The 16,516-nt window shown below is 58.4% G+C and overlaps 1 protein-coding gene across 5 annotated transcripts in view; it reads left to right on the top strand.

Annotated features, from left to right (window-relative positions):
- The window catches only part of LOC133355789 (protein spire homolog 1-like), a 44,581-nt gene that overhangs the window by 10,183 nt on the left and 17,882 nt on the right, over positions 1–16,516 (top strand). For 3 of the 5 annotated variants that reach the window (XM_061573143.1, XM_061573144.1, XM_061573141.1), the window contains exons 4-9: positions 6,485–6,805; positions 9,379–9,504; positions 13,314–13,412; positions 13,907–14,086; positions 14,796–14,882; positions 15,822–15,951. In XM_061573143.1, coding sequence (XP_061429127.1) covers positions 6,485–6,805; positions 9,379–9,504; positions 13,314–13,412; positions 13,907–14,086; positions 14,796–14,882; positions 15,822–15,951 — 943 coding nt within the window. The remainder of the gene's footprint in view (positions 1–6,484; positions 6,806–9,378; positions 9,505–13,313; positions 13,413–13,906; positions 14,087–14,795; positions 14,883–15,821; positions 15,952–16,516) is intronic. The other 2 variants (XM_061573145.1, XM_061573142.1) reach the window with 1 other exon arrangement.

Raw genomic sequence — 16,516 nt, 5'->3', positions numbered from 1 at the left:
TAAGGTCAACGGGTCACAGGGTCAGGCCAAGGTTAGGGTCAGGGTGTGCGCTGGCGCGTGTAGAGGTGCGTACGCAGGAGGTCTTTGTACAGGTGTGTAGGTGTGTGTGTGTGGGGAGCGGTAGTGTAGCGGTTTGCGCGCTGCGCTACGAACCTGGCGACCTGGGTTCGATTCCCGCTCAAGGTCAAAATCAGTGACGATTAACTGAACCGGTCCTGGGCCTCCCCTAGGTCGGCTCAGCCTCAAATGAGTACCTGGTGCGGTGTGTAAACATCACCACTAGGGAGGCAAAGGCGGCCGGGCGTGGCGTTGGCCACCCACCCCCGTCATGTGCCGTGCCAGCCTTCATAGGTGCTCTCTAACAGCACTTGCCCCTACGGTCTGTTAAGGCTATACGGGGGATCTTTGTCTTTTTTGTGGGGAGCTGTGGCGCAGCGGTTAGCGCGCTGCACTACGAACCCCGGCGACTCGAGTTGGAGTCCCACTCACGGCCACCAACGCCACTGACGATTATCTGAACCGGTCCTGGGCGTTTCTTAGCTCGACTCTCAAATGAGTACCTGGTGCGGTGTGTAAAAACCGTGACGGGAGAGACAAAGGCGGCCGGGCGTGGTGCTGGCCACCCACCCCTCGTGTGCCGTGCCGGCCTTCATAGGTGCTACTCGCCAACAGCACTTGCCCCTACAGTCTGTTCAGGCTACACGGGGGAATCTTTGCCTTTACAGGTGTGTACATCGCTGCTGCATACACGCCTCTGTGTACATATGTGCACACACAAGTGTGTGTACAGCACGCGGTTCTGTCCTCCTCCTAGATCCGCTCAGCCAGAACATTTTAGTGAGCGAGCAGTGTGGGCAGGCGGTGTGGGTGGTGTCCAGCGGAGCGGCCTTGGCTTTGTGCTTTGTCTCCGCGTTCTTCAGTCTCCATGGACCCACATTCCTCCTCCTGCTCCTCCTCCTCCTACCCCCTGCTCCTCCTCTTCCCCCTCCTCCTCCTCTGCTGTATGCATGCAGGGACGGAGTGATGGATGGAGGCAGGGTAGAGAGGGAGGGAATTGAAGGATGGAGGGAATTGAAGGATGGAGGGAATTGAAGGATGGAGGGAATTGAAGGATGGAGGAAATTGAAGGATGGAGGGAATTGAAGGATGGAGGGAATTGAAGGATGGAGGGAATTGAAGGATGGAGGGAATTGAAGGATGGAGGGAATTGAAGGATGGAGGGGGAAGGGAGAGGAGGAATGGAAGGAGGGCGGGAGGGAAGGATGGAGGGAAGGTGGAATGGAAGGAGGGAGGGAGGGCAGCATCGAGGGAGTGACTGTGGGAAGGCGCAAGGAAGCGGGTGAGCGAAGGAAGAGAAGTAGGGAGGCCGATTGAGCGATGGAGGAGGAGGGAGGGGGGCGTTGTGGTTGAAGGGGGCCCCTGCCGATTACCACGGCCCGCTGAGTGGGATCATCTCGGCTTTGCGCGGCACACAATGCTGCGGCGTCGCGGCGGTAAATATAGCCGCCGTGCGACCAGGCGTGGCGCGGGGAGAATGCGAGCGGCCTTGTTACGGCTGAGACTCGCCCGGCGGGGCCCGGCGCGGCCCGGCGGGGCCCCGTGCCACTGGTCTGGAGGAACGGGCGGGGAGGAGGAGGCGGCAGGGGACCCCACGGGTAGAGGGGGAGGGGTGATGGCTGTGTGACCACGTGGTCACGTGCGTATGAAAGTGTGTGTACGTACCTACGTGGGGGGGGGGGGGGGAGCTGTGGCTGGTGCAGTGCTCGAACCGCTGTGCCAGTTGACCAAAGTTGGCGGATATCTGCACCAGTCCTGGGCCTTCCCGTTAGGTGAACTCGGCCTTAAACGAGTACCTGGTGCGTGTACGATCCAGTGCACCTCGCCTGGCACAAGCGCCGTGGTGACGTCACCACCACTTAGTGGCGAACGGCGGTTGTTGTTGTCGTCGTACGAGCCAGCCTTCAACGAGCACCTCGCGTTTGGGTAAAGGTGCAGCCCTGCAATATTTCGCCCGCACCACTGCTAGCGGAAGGCGCCTCCTCCACCAGTAGAGTACCGCCCCCCTCCTGAGGGTGTTTGGCCTACTCTTCCACCCGCTCCTACGATCGATCGATTGATCGATCCTCGCCAACGATTGTCGTCTCGTTCCCGCAGCCTCGTCCGCTCGCTCGATCGCTCGGCCAGAAATGTAGCGCGAGCATCTCATTTGCATCTCATTTGCATCTCATCTGCATCTCATTTGCACGAACGTCGCGCGCGACCGCGGACCTCCCACTGGCGCCGCGCGAAGAGACGCAGGTGTGCCTGGCGGGACGCAGGTGTGCGTGGCGGGATGCAGGTGTGCGTGCCGAGACGCTATTATTTTTGTTATCGCGCTTGCTGCAGCCGGGAAAGGCCCCGACCGAGTCTCCAGACTCTCGTTGTCAGGAGGGTCCTGCCCGCCCCCCCCGCGCGCTCACGGTGGCGGAGCGACGGGCGCTGCCACCGCGCGTCTCCCAGTCGAGTCATTTTTTTATTCTTTTTAATTTAGTATTATTGTTTTGCTTGAGGCCAAATTCCTCCGAGTTGGGATGTCGGGACCGTGACTCCGGCAAACAGAGTGGCTCCCGCTGTTCTTGCAGAATGACTTCGCCGGCGTCTTGAGCATCCACTTCAAAGCGGGCGGCGCGTCGTGAAGAAATTAAGAAAGAAATCGACAAAAATCCATTTTCGTGGTTCGTGCACCGCACCACCGCAGTATGAACCTGGGCGGCTTGCCAGGGTCTAACCACGAACTTCTTCGGCAAACGCGCTACCGCTGTGCCCCCCGTCAACTTTGGGGTTGGGGGCGGTGGCAGGGTTTTGGGGGTTGTGGTTGCGTACGCGTGGTGCTGGCCACCCACCCCCTCGTGTGCCGTGTCAGCCTTCATAGGTGCTGCTCGCTAACAGCACTTGCCCCAACAGTCTGTACGAGGGGGGTCTTTGCTATGGTGCTGGCCGCCCCCCACCCCCTCGTGTGCCGCGCGTGCCTCGTGTGCGGTCTCCAGCCCAACGCAGCGACGTTGGCGGTGGCATCGGAGTGAAGCGTCATTGAGGAAATGAAACCCAGAACCCCTCCCCACTCACCTGTCTGCTCTACCTGTCCCCCCCCTCCTCCTCCTCCCAGCAATTCTTATACTCGGCCACACCTGTCCTCCACAGCTACCCCACTCTGCCCACACACCCCTCCCCCCGTCTCGTCCTTCTGCCAAGGGCTGCCACTAAACCCGGACATGTATATTCGGTCAGCGCTAGGTCCCTTGTCAACACTGTGCCAACTCCACCGGTGCCGGATCTGCCCGGGTGGAGGGCGCCATGATGGCGAGATGTTAACGACCTTGCTTGGTGTACAGGAGGGGTTGGGTTCGATCCTGACCCTGACGCCTGCTGCTTTGTATTTGGAGTTTGCATGTCTCTCTCTCTCTCATCATCATCACGGTGGCTAAGAGATGTTAACTACCTCGCCTGGTATACGGGAGGGGTTGGGTTCGATCCCGACCCTGACGCCTGCTGCTTTGTATTTGGAGTTTGCGTGTCTCTCTCTCATCATCATCACGGTGGCTAGGACATGTCAACTACCTCGCCTGGTATACAGGAGGGGTTGGGTTCGATCCCGACCCTGACGCCTGCTGCTGTATATTTCGAGTTTGCGCGCTTGATGGGGTGCAACGCTTCACAAGTAGAGGGGGCACAGATGGAGATCTGTTCACAGTGGGGGGCCCGGGAAGGGTCACAGTCGGGGCCCTGTAGAAACGCAGTCGGGGACCCTGTAGGGCCACAGTGGGGGTCCTGTGAAGTGGACCGTGTCCAGATCGCGTTGCGTCCGGGTTTGTATTTCGGTGAAATGAACGCCGTTGGTTTCTCAACGTTGGTGGCACGGAGTCAGAGGAGTCGGAGGTGAATGGGTCCCTGTGTTGTGGCCGGAGGTCACTGCCGCCACCGGCCTCGCCAGCCCCACTAATCGGATCCGTGCAGGCCGCTCGCTCCGCTAATTGAGGCTTAATTGGCTGAGCCGCGCCAGGATCGGCGTTGGGAGCGGCCGCGCGCGAGCGGGTGCACGCGCGCGTGTGTGTGAGTGCGCACGCGTGTGTGTGTGAGTGCGCGCACACATGTGTGTGTGAGTGCGCGCATGCGTGTGTGTGTGTGTGTGTATGTGAGTGCGCGCGCGTGTGTGTGTGAGTGTGTGTGAGTGCGCGTGTGTGTGTGTTTGTTAGTGCACGTGTGTCCATGCGTGTGCGTGCGTGAGTGAGTCGATGAGTGTGTGTGTGGAGCGGTAGCATAGCGGTTAGCACGCTGCGCTACGAGCCCAGTGACCAGAATTCGATCCCCGCTCACGGCCAACACCAGTGATGGTCATCTGAACCGTTACCGGGCCTCCCCTCGGTCGACTCGGCCTCAAATGAGTACCTGGTGCAGTGGTGTGTAAACATCGCCACTAGGGCGACAAAGGCGGCCGGGCGCGGTGCCGGCCGAACAGCACTTGCCCCAACCGTCTGTTAATGTTATACGGGGGATCTTTGTCTTGTGCGTGTGCGTGCGGTCGTGAGAAATGACTCTGTAATTTGACACCTGACCTGTGTGGATTACACGGGCGCGCTCGAGCCGACGAGACGTTCCAGCGCCGCGTGGTGATGGTTGTCCACCCCCTCGTGCGCCGTGCCGGCCTTCGTCAGTGCTACTCGCTAACAGCACTTGCCCCAACGGTGTGTGAAAGGCTATGCTGGGGTGGGGGCGTCTTTATCTTTGTGCGAGTGCGACGAGGTAATGTAGCGGTTAGCGCACTGAACTACGGACCCCCGTGACCCAAGTTCGAATCTCGCCCACGGACACCAACATCGGTGATGATTATCGGAACCAGGCCCGGGCCTCCCCTAGGTCGACTCAGCCTCAAATGAGTACCTGGTGCGGTATGTAATCATCGCCACTAGGGGAGACAAAGGCTGCCGGGCGTGGTGCTGGCCACCCACCCCCAAGTGTGCTGTGGCGGCCTTCATAGGTGCTACTCGCCCCAACAGTCTGTTTAAATCATATACGGGGGGGGGGGGGGGGGGGGGTGCGTGCCAGTGTGTGTGTGTGCGTGCCAGTGTGTGCCAGTGTGTGTGTGTGCGTGCCAGTGTGTGTGTGTGTGTGTGCGTGCCGGTGTGTGTGTGTGTGTGCGTGCCGGTGTGTGTGTGCGTGCCGGTGTGTGTGTGTGTGTGTGCGTGCCGGTGTGTGTGTGTGTGTGTGCGTGCCGGTGTGTGTGTGTGTGTGCGTGCCGGTGTGTGTGTGTGTGTGTGCGTGCGTGCGTGCGTGCGTGCCGGTGTGTGTGTGTGTGCGTGCGTGCGTGCCGGTGTGTGTGTGTGTGTGCGTGCGTGCGTGCCGGTTTGTGTGTGTGTGCGTGCGTGCGTGCCGGTGTGTGTGTGTGTGCGTGCGTGCCGGTGTGTGTGTGTGTGCGTGCGTGCCGGTGTGTGTGTGTGTGCGTGCGTGCCGGTGTGTGTGTGTGTGCGTGCGTGCCGGTGTGTGTGTGTGTGCATGTGTGCGAGTCTTCTTGCAGCTGTTGTGAATTAACAAACAGACGAAAAATCTGATTCTAGAAATTCCTCGACGATTATCAAACACCACGTCAAGGTGGTGCAGTGGTCGGGGCACTGTTCTTCGAACCCGGCGGCCTAAGTTGGATTCACCGGCCAGGGCCACCAATCTGTGGCAAGCGTCCAAAACTCGTGCCTTGCCACCCGTAAAGTGGCACACTCAGTCCTCCCAAGTGTTTTGCGACATCTGATTGATGGTACGTATTAATTCGTAGCAATTAGCGTCGTGTATATGTCATGAAATCGTAGCAGTTATTCATTGATATATATTACTTTCCTGGAATGCAAAACCATCAATAGCGTCGTTGTGGAGCATATATGTGACAAAATAAATAAGTAGATAATACATCTCCTTCGCGTATTTATCGCTCCACGTGTTAAAAAAAAAACGTTTAAGTAGTTCTTACACAACCCATGGCCTTCTTGAAGTGCATAATGTCAGCAGCTTGGATTTCTCGATGGCAAGAAAACCCACGGTGGGGGCCCTGGAGGGTCACCAAGAGTCTGTTGAGGCTTTACGAGGGATCTTTGTATTGCGTGTGCACGTGCACGCGTTCGTGTGGGTGCGTGTGCACGTGTGCGTGACTGCGTGCGAGGAGCAGTAGCGTACTGGTTAGCGCGCCGCGCTACAAACCCGGCGACCCGAGTTCGATTCCCGCTCGTGTCCAAACACACATTTGAACCGGTACCAGGCCTCCCCTAGGTCGACTCGGCCTCATGAGTACCTAGTAGCGGTGTGTAAAACACCGTCGGCGCGGAGGCAAAGGCGGTGCAGGTGCGGTGCCGCCCAACTCACCCCCCTCGCGTGCCGTGCCGGCCTCCGTAGGCTGCCGCTACTCGCTAGCAGCGCTTGCCGTCAAGACTACGCGGGGTGGGACCTTTGTCGTCGTACGCAGGTGGTGCGCTCGCTGGGCTTCGTCATCTACAAGGCCCTGGACTGGGGCCTGGACGAGAACGAGGAGCGCGAGCTGAGCCAGCCGCTGGAGGAGCTCATCGACTGGATGACCAGCCTGGAGGACGTTGCGGCCATTGACGACGAGGGCGGGGGAGGTGCGTTGCGCGACGAGGGCTACGACGGGCCCGACGAGGACGAGGAGGCCGGCGCCGGCAACGCCACCACCGCCGGCACCGGCACCGGCACCGCCGCCGGCACCACCGCCGCTGACGGCGGTAGCGGAGTGAGCCGTCCGGAAGGGCCGTTCCAGTCCGTCATAAAGGTGAGTTCGAGGCTCGCTGCTGGACAAGAGAGGGGCGGGTTTGCACATCGCGACAGAGATTTCCTGCCCTGCCCCCCCCCCCCTTCTTTGGCATCGAGATGGTGCACACCTTGAGCTGCTTTGGGTGGCAAAGGTTTGGGGGGCAAGTCGCTGACCCGCCCCATACTAGACATCGGTGAAAAAGAACTTCATAGCTTTGTAACTCATCGGATTCCTCCAGTCCAGATTCTGATTGTGAACTGTCAAGAGACTGGGGATTTGCAAGGGTGAGCGAATGGGTGAGTGGGTGGGTGTGTGGGTGAATAAATGAGTGAGTGAGTGAGTGGGAAAGTGATATGACGAATGAGTGGGCGAGTGAGATGGTGAATGAATGTGTGAATTAATTAGTGTGTGAGTGAATGGGTTTGTGCGAGGGAGTTAAAATTTATTTTGTTGACGGAGGTGAGAACTCTCCTGGATGAGTCTCAGTCTGCAAGAGTTGGTGAATGGGTGAGTGAGTGAGTGGGTGAGTGAGTGGGTGGGTGAATGAGTGAGTGGGTTAGTCGGATGATGAATGAGTGGATGAGTCAGCTGGTGAGTTAGATGATGAGTGAATGAGTGCATGAATTAATGAATGAGTGTGAGCAAGCGAGTGAGCTTATTTTGTTGAACGAGAAACCGGCATCAAGCGAATGAGCGAGCGAGATGGTGAATAAGTGGGCGAGTCACATGGTGAATGAATGAGCGATTGGTTTTCTCGCAGCGGGGCGCGTGTTTTCCTGCTGCGGGCAACTGTTCCCCTGGCGTTGGAAGAACCTGGGCTTTGGTCCAATCGGCTCCAATTCAGTCCGCTTTTGGCTCTTAAATGTGCCGGCTCTTACGTCCGTTGGAGCTTTTGTGCAGTGTGCTTTGGCGAGTGCGTGAGATTTGTTGTGTTTACACTGCTCGGGCTCGGGAGAGAAAACAGGAAAACAGGATGCGTTGTGTTCATTTGGTGGGCGGGGGGTGGCGTGGGGTAATGGAACTCTGATGATTCTCGGTGCATTACTCACGCAGCACAACAACAACAACAGCCGCCGCCATTCACCAGTAAGTGGGGGTGATGTCACCGTAGCACTTGTGCCAGGCCATGTGCACCTGAGAATATCACGTGAAGTATGGACTGTTCACTGTTGCCAGGAGGTCACGGGACAGACCCAGATGTTTTGATTTGACTGCTGTGCCAGGTTAGGTGCAGGATGTCACGGGACAGACCCAGACACCATCGGTTGTTTGACTGGCAGATGCACCCACCTGCACTCCCACCCACTGTGCATTTTAGCCGCCCGCCGCTCCACTCGTTGTTGCGAGCGTCGATCCCCTGCCCAGTGGTTAGCGCAGTGCAGTCGCCGCTGGGCCACCACTCTCCACACACACACACCCACACACCCCCCCCCAACACCCACCCACAACCACTCTTTCAACAACCACAGCAACTGCAGCTAAGTGGTGGTGATGTCACTGTGGTGTCTGTGCCAGGACGGGCGCTGGTAAAGAAAAGGGCAGGCGGTGTTTTAGTGGCAATGAATGAACACGCACGCACGCACGCACGCACTCACGCACGCACAGCGTGATATGTTCATACGTACACAGACACCGATCCCCCACATGTCTTACGCAGGTGGTGCGGTGATTAAGGTCACAGCGCTGCGAGCCCAGTGACCAGAGTTCATTTCCCACTCGCGACCAACATCGGTGATGGATATCTGAACCGGTCCTATGCCTCCTCTAGGTCGACTCGGCCTTAAACGAGTGCCTGATGCATTGTGTAAAACATGAGGACTGGGGAGACAACGGTGGTGCTGACCACCGTGCCGGCCCTTGTAGTTGCTTGCTAACAGCACTTGCTCCAACAGTCTGCATAGGCTACACGGGGGATCTTTGTCTGTGTGTGTGTGTATAAATATATATGCCCTGGGGAGAGAGATAAAGGTGGCTGGGCGTGGTCCTGACCACATCACCCCCTCGTGTGCCATGCTGGCCTTCATAGATGGCCACTGCATACGCGTGCTTTCAGATGCGTTTCTACGGCTGTCTGGCATATGCTCTTCCTTCCGAAAAATTCGAAAGCCATTGGAGCTATGCACTTTGAAATTTAAATTGAAAGTTCATTTAGTTTTGTGTTTAGTTCATTGTCCTTCCCCCACGCCTCCGATTATCACGGTTGGCTACGTGCTCGCTAACAGCACTTGCCCCAACGGTGTGATAAGGCTACAGGGGGGATCTTTGTTTGTGTGTGCGTGAGCGGTAGTGTAGCGGTTAGCGCTACGCTGCGCTTCAAACCCGACGACCTGATTTCGATTCCCGCTCATGGCCAACATCGGTGACGATTATCTGAACCGGTCCTGGGCCTCCCCTAGATCGACTCGGTCTCAAATGAGTACCTTGTGTTGTGTGTAAACATCGCCACCAGGGAGACAAAGGCGGCCGGGCGTGGTGCTGGCCACCCACCCCCTAGTGTCCCATTCCAGCCTTCATAGGTGCTCACTAACATCACTTGCCCCAACAGTTTGTTCAGGCTATAGAGGGGATCTTTGTTTTTGTCTTTGTGGTAGATGTGCACGTCACACCTGCGGACGACTCGTGAAGCCCCGTCGCACTACCAGGCCGTGTGCCGCGCGCTCTACGCCGAGGCCATGGAGCTGCGCACCTTCCTCGAGAAGATCCAGAGCGCCAAGGAGGTGCTCGCCTGCTCGCTCACTCACTCAGACGCTCGCTCACTCGCTCACACACACGCTCACTCACTCGCCCACACGCTTGTTCGCTCATTCGCTCGCTCACTCGTTCACTCACACACACGCTTACTCGTTCACCCACTGGCTCACTCAGATGCTCGCTCGCTCACTCACACACACACACGCTAACTCACTCGCCCACACGCTTGTTTGCTCATTCGCTCGCTCACTCATTCACTCACACACGCGCTTACTCGTTCACCCACAGGCTCACTCAGACGCTCGCTCGCTCGCTCACACACACGCTAACTCACTCACCCACACGCTTGTTCACTCATTCGCTCGCTCACTCGCTCACTCGTTCACTCATCCACACGCTCACTCGCTCACCCACTGGGACACTCAGACGCTCGCTCGCTCACACACACGCTAACTCACTCGCCCACACGCTTGTTCGCTCATTCGCTTGCTCGCTCACTCGTTCACTCGCACACACGCTCACTCGCTCACCCACTGGCTCACTCAGACACTTGCTCGCTCACCCACTCGGACACTCAGACGCTCACTCGCTCACACACACGCTAACTCACTCGCCCACACGCTTGTTCGCTCATTCGCTCGCTTGCTCACTCGTTCACTCACACACACGCTCACTCGCTCACCCACTGGCTCACTCACCCACTCGGACACTCAGACGCTCGCTCGCTCACACACACGCTAACTCACTCGCCCACACACTTGTTCGCTCATTCGCTCGCTCACTCGTTCACTCACACACACGCTCACTCATTCACCCACTGGCTCACTCAGACGCTCGTTCGCTCGCTCACTCACACACACACGCTTACTCTTCCACATGCTCGCTCCCTCACACGCTCGTTCACTAACACACACACATGCTTACTCGCTCACCCACCTACGAAGGTCGACGCAGCACACGAGGGGGTGGGTGGCCAGCACCACGCCTGGCCACCTTTGTCTCCCCAGTGGCGATGTTCACACACGGCCAAGGGGACAGATTCGGATAATTGTCACTGGTTTTGGCCGTGAGCGGGAATTGCTAGGTTCGAAGCGCAGCGCGCTAGCCACGAGACTACCACTCCCTGCACAAAGGCAAAGATGTCCCGGTGTAGCCTTAACAGGCTTTTAGGGGCAAGTGTGTGTTTGGAGCACCTACACACGTACGAAGACAGATCTCCGTATAGCCTAAACAGACTTGTGGCAAGTGCTGTTCGCGAGCACCTATAAATGCTGGCACGGCACACGAGGGGGTGGGTTGCCACATACACAGACACGCGTGCGTGTGTGTGCGGGCTATTGACCAGCGATCGAGGCATTCCGGCATTGGGAACGCGAGCCCAGTGTCTGTCCTGACAAAGGCCTGGCTCCGCACAGTCGTAATGGGAATCTTGGCAGGGCGGCTCGCGTTCATTATCACGTCGGCTCTTGAAAAACACGATAACGAGCACGGCGTGCTAATGAGCGCATGTGCGAGTGCGTGAGAGAATGTGTGCATCGGTGCGTGTGTAGTGTGTGTGTGTGAACACACAGCATGTACGGACTGTCAGCGTGTGTTTGTGTTGTAGCTGAGCGGTGGCTCAGCGGTCACAGCGCTGCGCTACGAACCCGGCAACCCGACTTCGGTTTCCAGCCACGGCCACCAACGCCCGTGATGATTATCTGAACCGGTCCCGGGCCTCCCCTCGGTTGACTCGGCTTCAAATGATTACCTGGTGCGGTGTGTAAACATCGTGGTGCTGGCCACCCACCGTGTGTGCCATGTCGGTGCTCGCTAACAGCACTTGCCCCAAAGGTCCGTTGAGGCTAAACCAGGTACACGTTTGAGGCTGAGTCGACCTGGGGGGGAGGCCCAGGAGCGATTTAGTTAATCGTCACAGGTTTTGGCCGCCACACACACACACACACGTGAATACCTCCACACGCCGCACGCACGCCGGAGCGTGGCGGTAGATCTCGCTGCATCCGCGTGCCGTGTGCCGGGAGACGCCTCTCCGCGCCCGCCCGTCGCCGTGTTTGTTTTGGCGGCCGCGCGACGTGACGGCGTCGTGGGAAGGGATTCACCGTCCATCAAGATGCCACCGTGGACAAAGCCACCGATGCCACCGCCGATGCCACCGTCTCGCCGCATCTCGTCAGCGCTATCCACCGCTCGCTGCCATCCACCAAATCCCACGGCTGCTGCGCGGTGGAAGCAGCGACTTCCACGGTCTGACCCCGGCAGTCTCCCGGCACGTGGTCTTAGATAGACTCACTCGGAGAGCCACAGACTCGCTACAGAGAGCCACATACTTAGACTCGCTCGGAGAGCCACATACTCACTCGGAGACTCGTACAGAGACCCACAAACCCCCACAGAGACCCAAAGAGACCCACAGACTTACGCAGAGACCCACAGATTCAGAGTCCCACAAACTCACACAGAGACCCAAAGACACCCCGTCTCACCGCCCCATCCTGCACACGCGTCCCACCCAGCGCAACCGTTTTGGCTGATCACATCCACAACATTCGGCATCCCTAGCCCACGTCGTTCTCTCTCCCCGACGTCTCTCTCTCTCTCTCTCCTGTCTTCTTGCCACGGGAATCCCCCCCGATACCTGCGCTCGAATCCCAGCGGTTTCTTTCGGAGCGGCACGCGGCCCGTGGCCTGTGGGGGAGGGGGAGGTGGGGGGGTTTCCAGCCTTCATGCATGACGAGGGAGGGCGGCCGTCGTGTTTGTTTTTGAAAGGAGGTCCCGAGTAACCGACCACAACGTGGTCGTGGTGGGCACTTTACGATTTTGAACGACCAGCCGAGAGCTCCGAGGAATCGTTCCCCCGCCCGCCCCCTCCCCCCGCCCGCCCCAAGCTGTCCTGTACTTCTATGCTCCTGCCTCTTGTGTTCCCCTTGCCGCCAACCACCGGGGGCAGGATGCCTGCTGTGCCGCCCGACGCGACGCTTTGTTTGTTGAACTTCTTGCGCGCCGGACGTAGCCGACCGTGTTAATCGGACGTGCGCGGGGGGAAGGACAACAAACCAAACACAAAACTAATTTCTAAAGAAATTCGTGTTAAATCTAGACGATTTAAAAGGTCGTATATCCAGTGGCTTTCTAATATGGGAAGGAAGAGCGTTCCAGACGGCCGCAGAGGCGCATCTGAACGTGCCGCGCGATGCGGGTGACCGTCTTTGTTCGATTGCTGAGCCAATTGCCGCTGCTGCTGCCGCTGCTGCTGCCGCTGCTGCCGCTGCTGCTGCTACTGCTGCTACTGCTGCTGACACTGCTACTGCTGCTGCCGCTGCCGCTGCTACTGCTGCTGCTGCTACTGCTGCTGACACTGCTACTGCTGCTGCTGCTGCTACTGCTGCTGCTGCTGCAACTGCTGCCGCTGCCGCTGCTACTGCTGCTGCTGCTACTGCTGCTGACACTGCTACTGCTGCTGTTGCTGCTGCTGCTACTGCTGCTGCTGCTGCTACTGCTGCCGCTGCTACTGCTGCTGCTGCTACTGCTGCTGACACTGCTACTGCTGCTGCCGCTACTGCTGCTGCCGCTGCTGCTGCTGCTGCCGCTGCCGCTGCTGCTACTGCTGCTGCTGCTACTGCTGCTGCTGCTGCCGCCGCTGCTACTGCTGCTGCTGCTGCTGCTACTGCTGCTGCTACTGCTGCTGCTGCTGCCGCTGCTGCTGCCGCTGCTGCCGCTGCCGCTGCTGCTGCTACTGCTGCTGCTACTGCTGCTGCTGCTGCTACTGCTGCTGCTGCTGCGAGGATTTCCGGTGGCGTTGTTGACGCCGCCGCCTCTCCCACTCCCCCCGCAGGCGCTGAAGAAGATGCAGGGCGGTGGTGGCGGCGGCGGCGACGGAAATCAAGCTTCGCCCAACTCCTTCGAGCTCAACGAGCTGCAGCACCTGGACTGGGTGAGAGGCTCGCCGCTAGGGGTCGTCAAGGGGTGGGGGGAGGGGGTTGCGGGGGGGGGGGGTCACGTGGTAGTTAAAGCCGTGGGGTCGTAGTCGGGGCCGTAGTGGAGTTGTGGAATCCCTGAGCCGGCTCGGGGTTTGACCTCGGCCGTGGATTAACACAGCGTCGGGGTTCCACTGCCAGCGGCTCTTCGCTCGACCCCAATCGCCCACGACCTCCAGGACCCCCCTCACCAACCCCACCTTTGACCCCTGAACCCCATGTGCCCTCCTTTAACCGTGTAACCCCCCCCTCCCCGACCCCCACGTGCCACCCTCTGTGATCCCCGACCCCCACGTGCCTTCCCTTCTAACCCAGGTGTGCAGCCCCCCCCTCTGACACTCTCCCCCCACCAAGTAACCCCCTCTGACCTCCATGTGCCCCCTCCACCACGTGCTGACCCCTGACCACCGGTTTGCCACCCCCACCCACCCCCCACGGCCCCCTCCTGTAGGCGCGCCTGTGGGGCCAGGTGATGCGCGAGCTCCGTCACGGCGTGAAGCTCAAAAAGGTGGCGGCCATGCGTCCCTACAGCGGCCTGCCCATCGAGTTCCAGTTCACGCCCTACGAGATGCTCATGGACGACATCCGCGCCAAGCGATACAACCTGCGCAAGGTCATGGTAGGGGACATGGTACGGCCTAACTACCCCATCCATCCACCACTCCAATTACCTCCCCCGCCCCCCGCCCGCCCACCATGGCGAGGGTGGAATGGTATGGCCCGATTACCCCATTCATCCATCCATTCCTGCATTGCTGCCGGGGGGGATCGATAAAATGGTACGGGCCAACTACTCCATCTTTTTACCTCCCGGGGAAGAAAATGGTGTGGCCCGTTTAACTTCATCTGTCCATTCCTACATGAGCGGGGAGGAAGGTGGACAATAACGGTACGGCCGGACTACCACATTTGACTGTCCACCCACCCCCTCGCCTGGCTGAGTTAATTCACCCGTCTCCCTCGTTTCAGTGAAGCGATAGAGCCCAGAGGCATTGCAATAAACTTAACGGTTTCTTGATGACCTCATGACGCGTGGCGTCACACGCGTCATCTCGCTGCGCATCTTGGAACGTAACGTGACACCGCTGCACGGCTGATTTTAAGGCACCGGATCGTCGCCATCGTCGTCGCCACCCCCACCACCACCACCACCACAACCATCATTGTCGTTTGTTTTTCACACCGCGCCTCCCGTACGGTACGTCTCGGCCGATCCCGCAGCGTGTGCATGGTTCTACTTTTGCTTATTGCTCCGTGCGCTCACCGTGTGTGCCCGCACCCCCCCCCCCCCCCCCGCTATTCCCTCCCCCTCCCCACGTCCTTGCCGTCACCACCGTCAGGTGAACGGAGACATCCCCCAACGGGTGCGGAAGAGCGCGCACGACGTCATCCTGGAGTTCATCCGCTCGAGGCCGCCACTTAACCCCGTGAGTTGGCCCTCCGTGTGTTTACGTGAGTGTTGAACTGCTGTCGCACCGCGGGCTAATCGGAGGTGCGGAGGGGGAAGGACAACAAACTAAAGGTTCTGACCCCACCTCCCACCTCTGACTCTCCCTCCCCGCAGCAACCTTGTCTGTACACTGGTGTATACACACACACACTAGCGCGTACACCAGTGTGTGTGTCTTTAAACTGGTGTACACACACTAGCGTGGACACTACTGTGCGCAGACACACACACTAGTGTACACGCTAGTGTGTGTGTCTGTACACCAGCGCTATGAACCCCGTGAACCGGGTCCGATTCCTGCTCACGGCCAACACCAGTGACGATTGTTCAAACCGGTCCTGGGCCTCCCCTAGGTCGACTCGGCCTCAAATGAGTACCTGGTGCTGTGTGTAAAAATCGTACTCTTAGGCTTTTCGGTAAAGTCACGTAAGTAAAAAATAAAAATAAAATTAATAGAAGTAATAATAGAAATAAAATAATAAATCACGACGTTTTGGAGGCAACACAAGCTTCCGTCTTCAGGTGGAACCGTCACAGCACGATTGCTGTATCAAGTAAAGTCATCGGGAATTCCTCCAGCGTCACTTGATACAGCAATTGTGCTGTGACGGTTCCACCTGAAGACGACGGAGACTTGTGTTGCCTCCGAAACGTCGTGATTTATTATTGTATTTCTATTATTACTTCTATTAATTTCATTTTTTACCTACGTGACTTTACCGAAAAAGCCTAAGAGTATGAATCCTTGCAGTCACGAAAGCTTCAAATCTAGAATGTAAACATCATCACTAGGGAGACAAAGGCGGCCGAGCGTGGTGCTGGCCACCCATCCCCTCGTAGGTGTTCGCGAACAGCACTTGCCCCAAGAAAATATTAAGGCTTTGCGGGGGATCTTTGTCTTTTTTTGTGCTCGTAGGTCGCGTTCCGGAAGCTCCGCGAGACCCCGGAGCGACCCCGCAGTCTCCACGAGCAGATGCTCGACGAGATCCGCATGGACCGCAAGCTGCGGCCCGTCTCGCCCGTCCTGCCTCAGCCCTGCCGGACCGGTGCGTGCGCTCACCACTCGCTTACTACTCGCTTACTACTCGCTTACTACTCGCTTACTACTCGCTTACTACTCGCTCACCGCTCACTCGCTTGATCACCACTCGCTCACCACTCGCTCACCACTCGCTCACCACTCGCTCACCACTCGCTCACCACTCGCTTACTACTCTCTCACTCGCTCACTCACCACTCGCTCGCTCGATCACCACTCGCTTACTACTCGCTCGCTCACCACTCGCTCGCTCACCAATCACTCGCTCACCGCTCGCTCACCACTCGCTTACCACTCGCTCACCGCTCGCTCACCACTCGCTTACTACTCTCTCACTCGCTCACCACTCGCTCACCACTCGCTCACCACTCACTTACTACTCTCTCACTCGCTCGCTCACCAATCACTCGCTCACCACTCGCTCACCGCTCGCTCACCACTCGCTCACCGCTCGCTCACCACTCGCTCACCACTCGCTCACTGCTCGCTCACTACTCGCTCACCGCTCGCCATCCTCACAATCCCTCTGCGCCCGCCTCCCATCCCACGCGTCTTCGTTTTACTTTCACGAC

Source organism: Lethenteron reissneri, chromosome 52 (assembly GCF_015708825.2).
Source record: "Lethenteron reissneri isolate LAM-NWPU_2019-01 chromosome 52, ASM1570882v1, whole genome shotgun sequence".
Classification (NCBI taxonomy): domain Eukaryota; kingdom Metazoa; phylum Chordata; class Hyperoartia; order Petromyzontiformes; family Petromyzontidae; genus Lethenteron; species Lethenteron reissneri.
The sequence above is the reverse complement of the archived record's forward strand: the minus strand, read 5'-3'. Positions and strand labels throughout refer to the sequence as shown.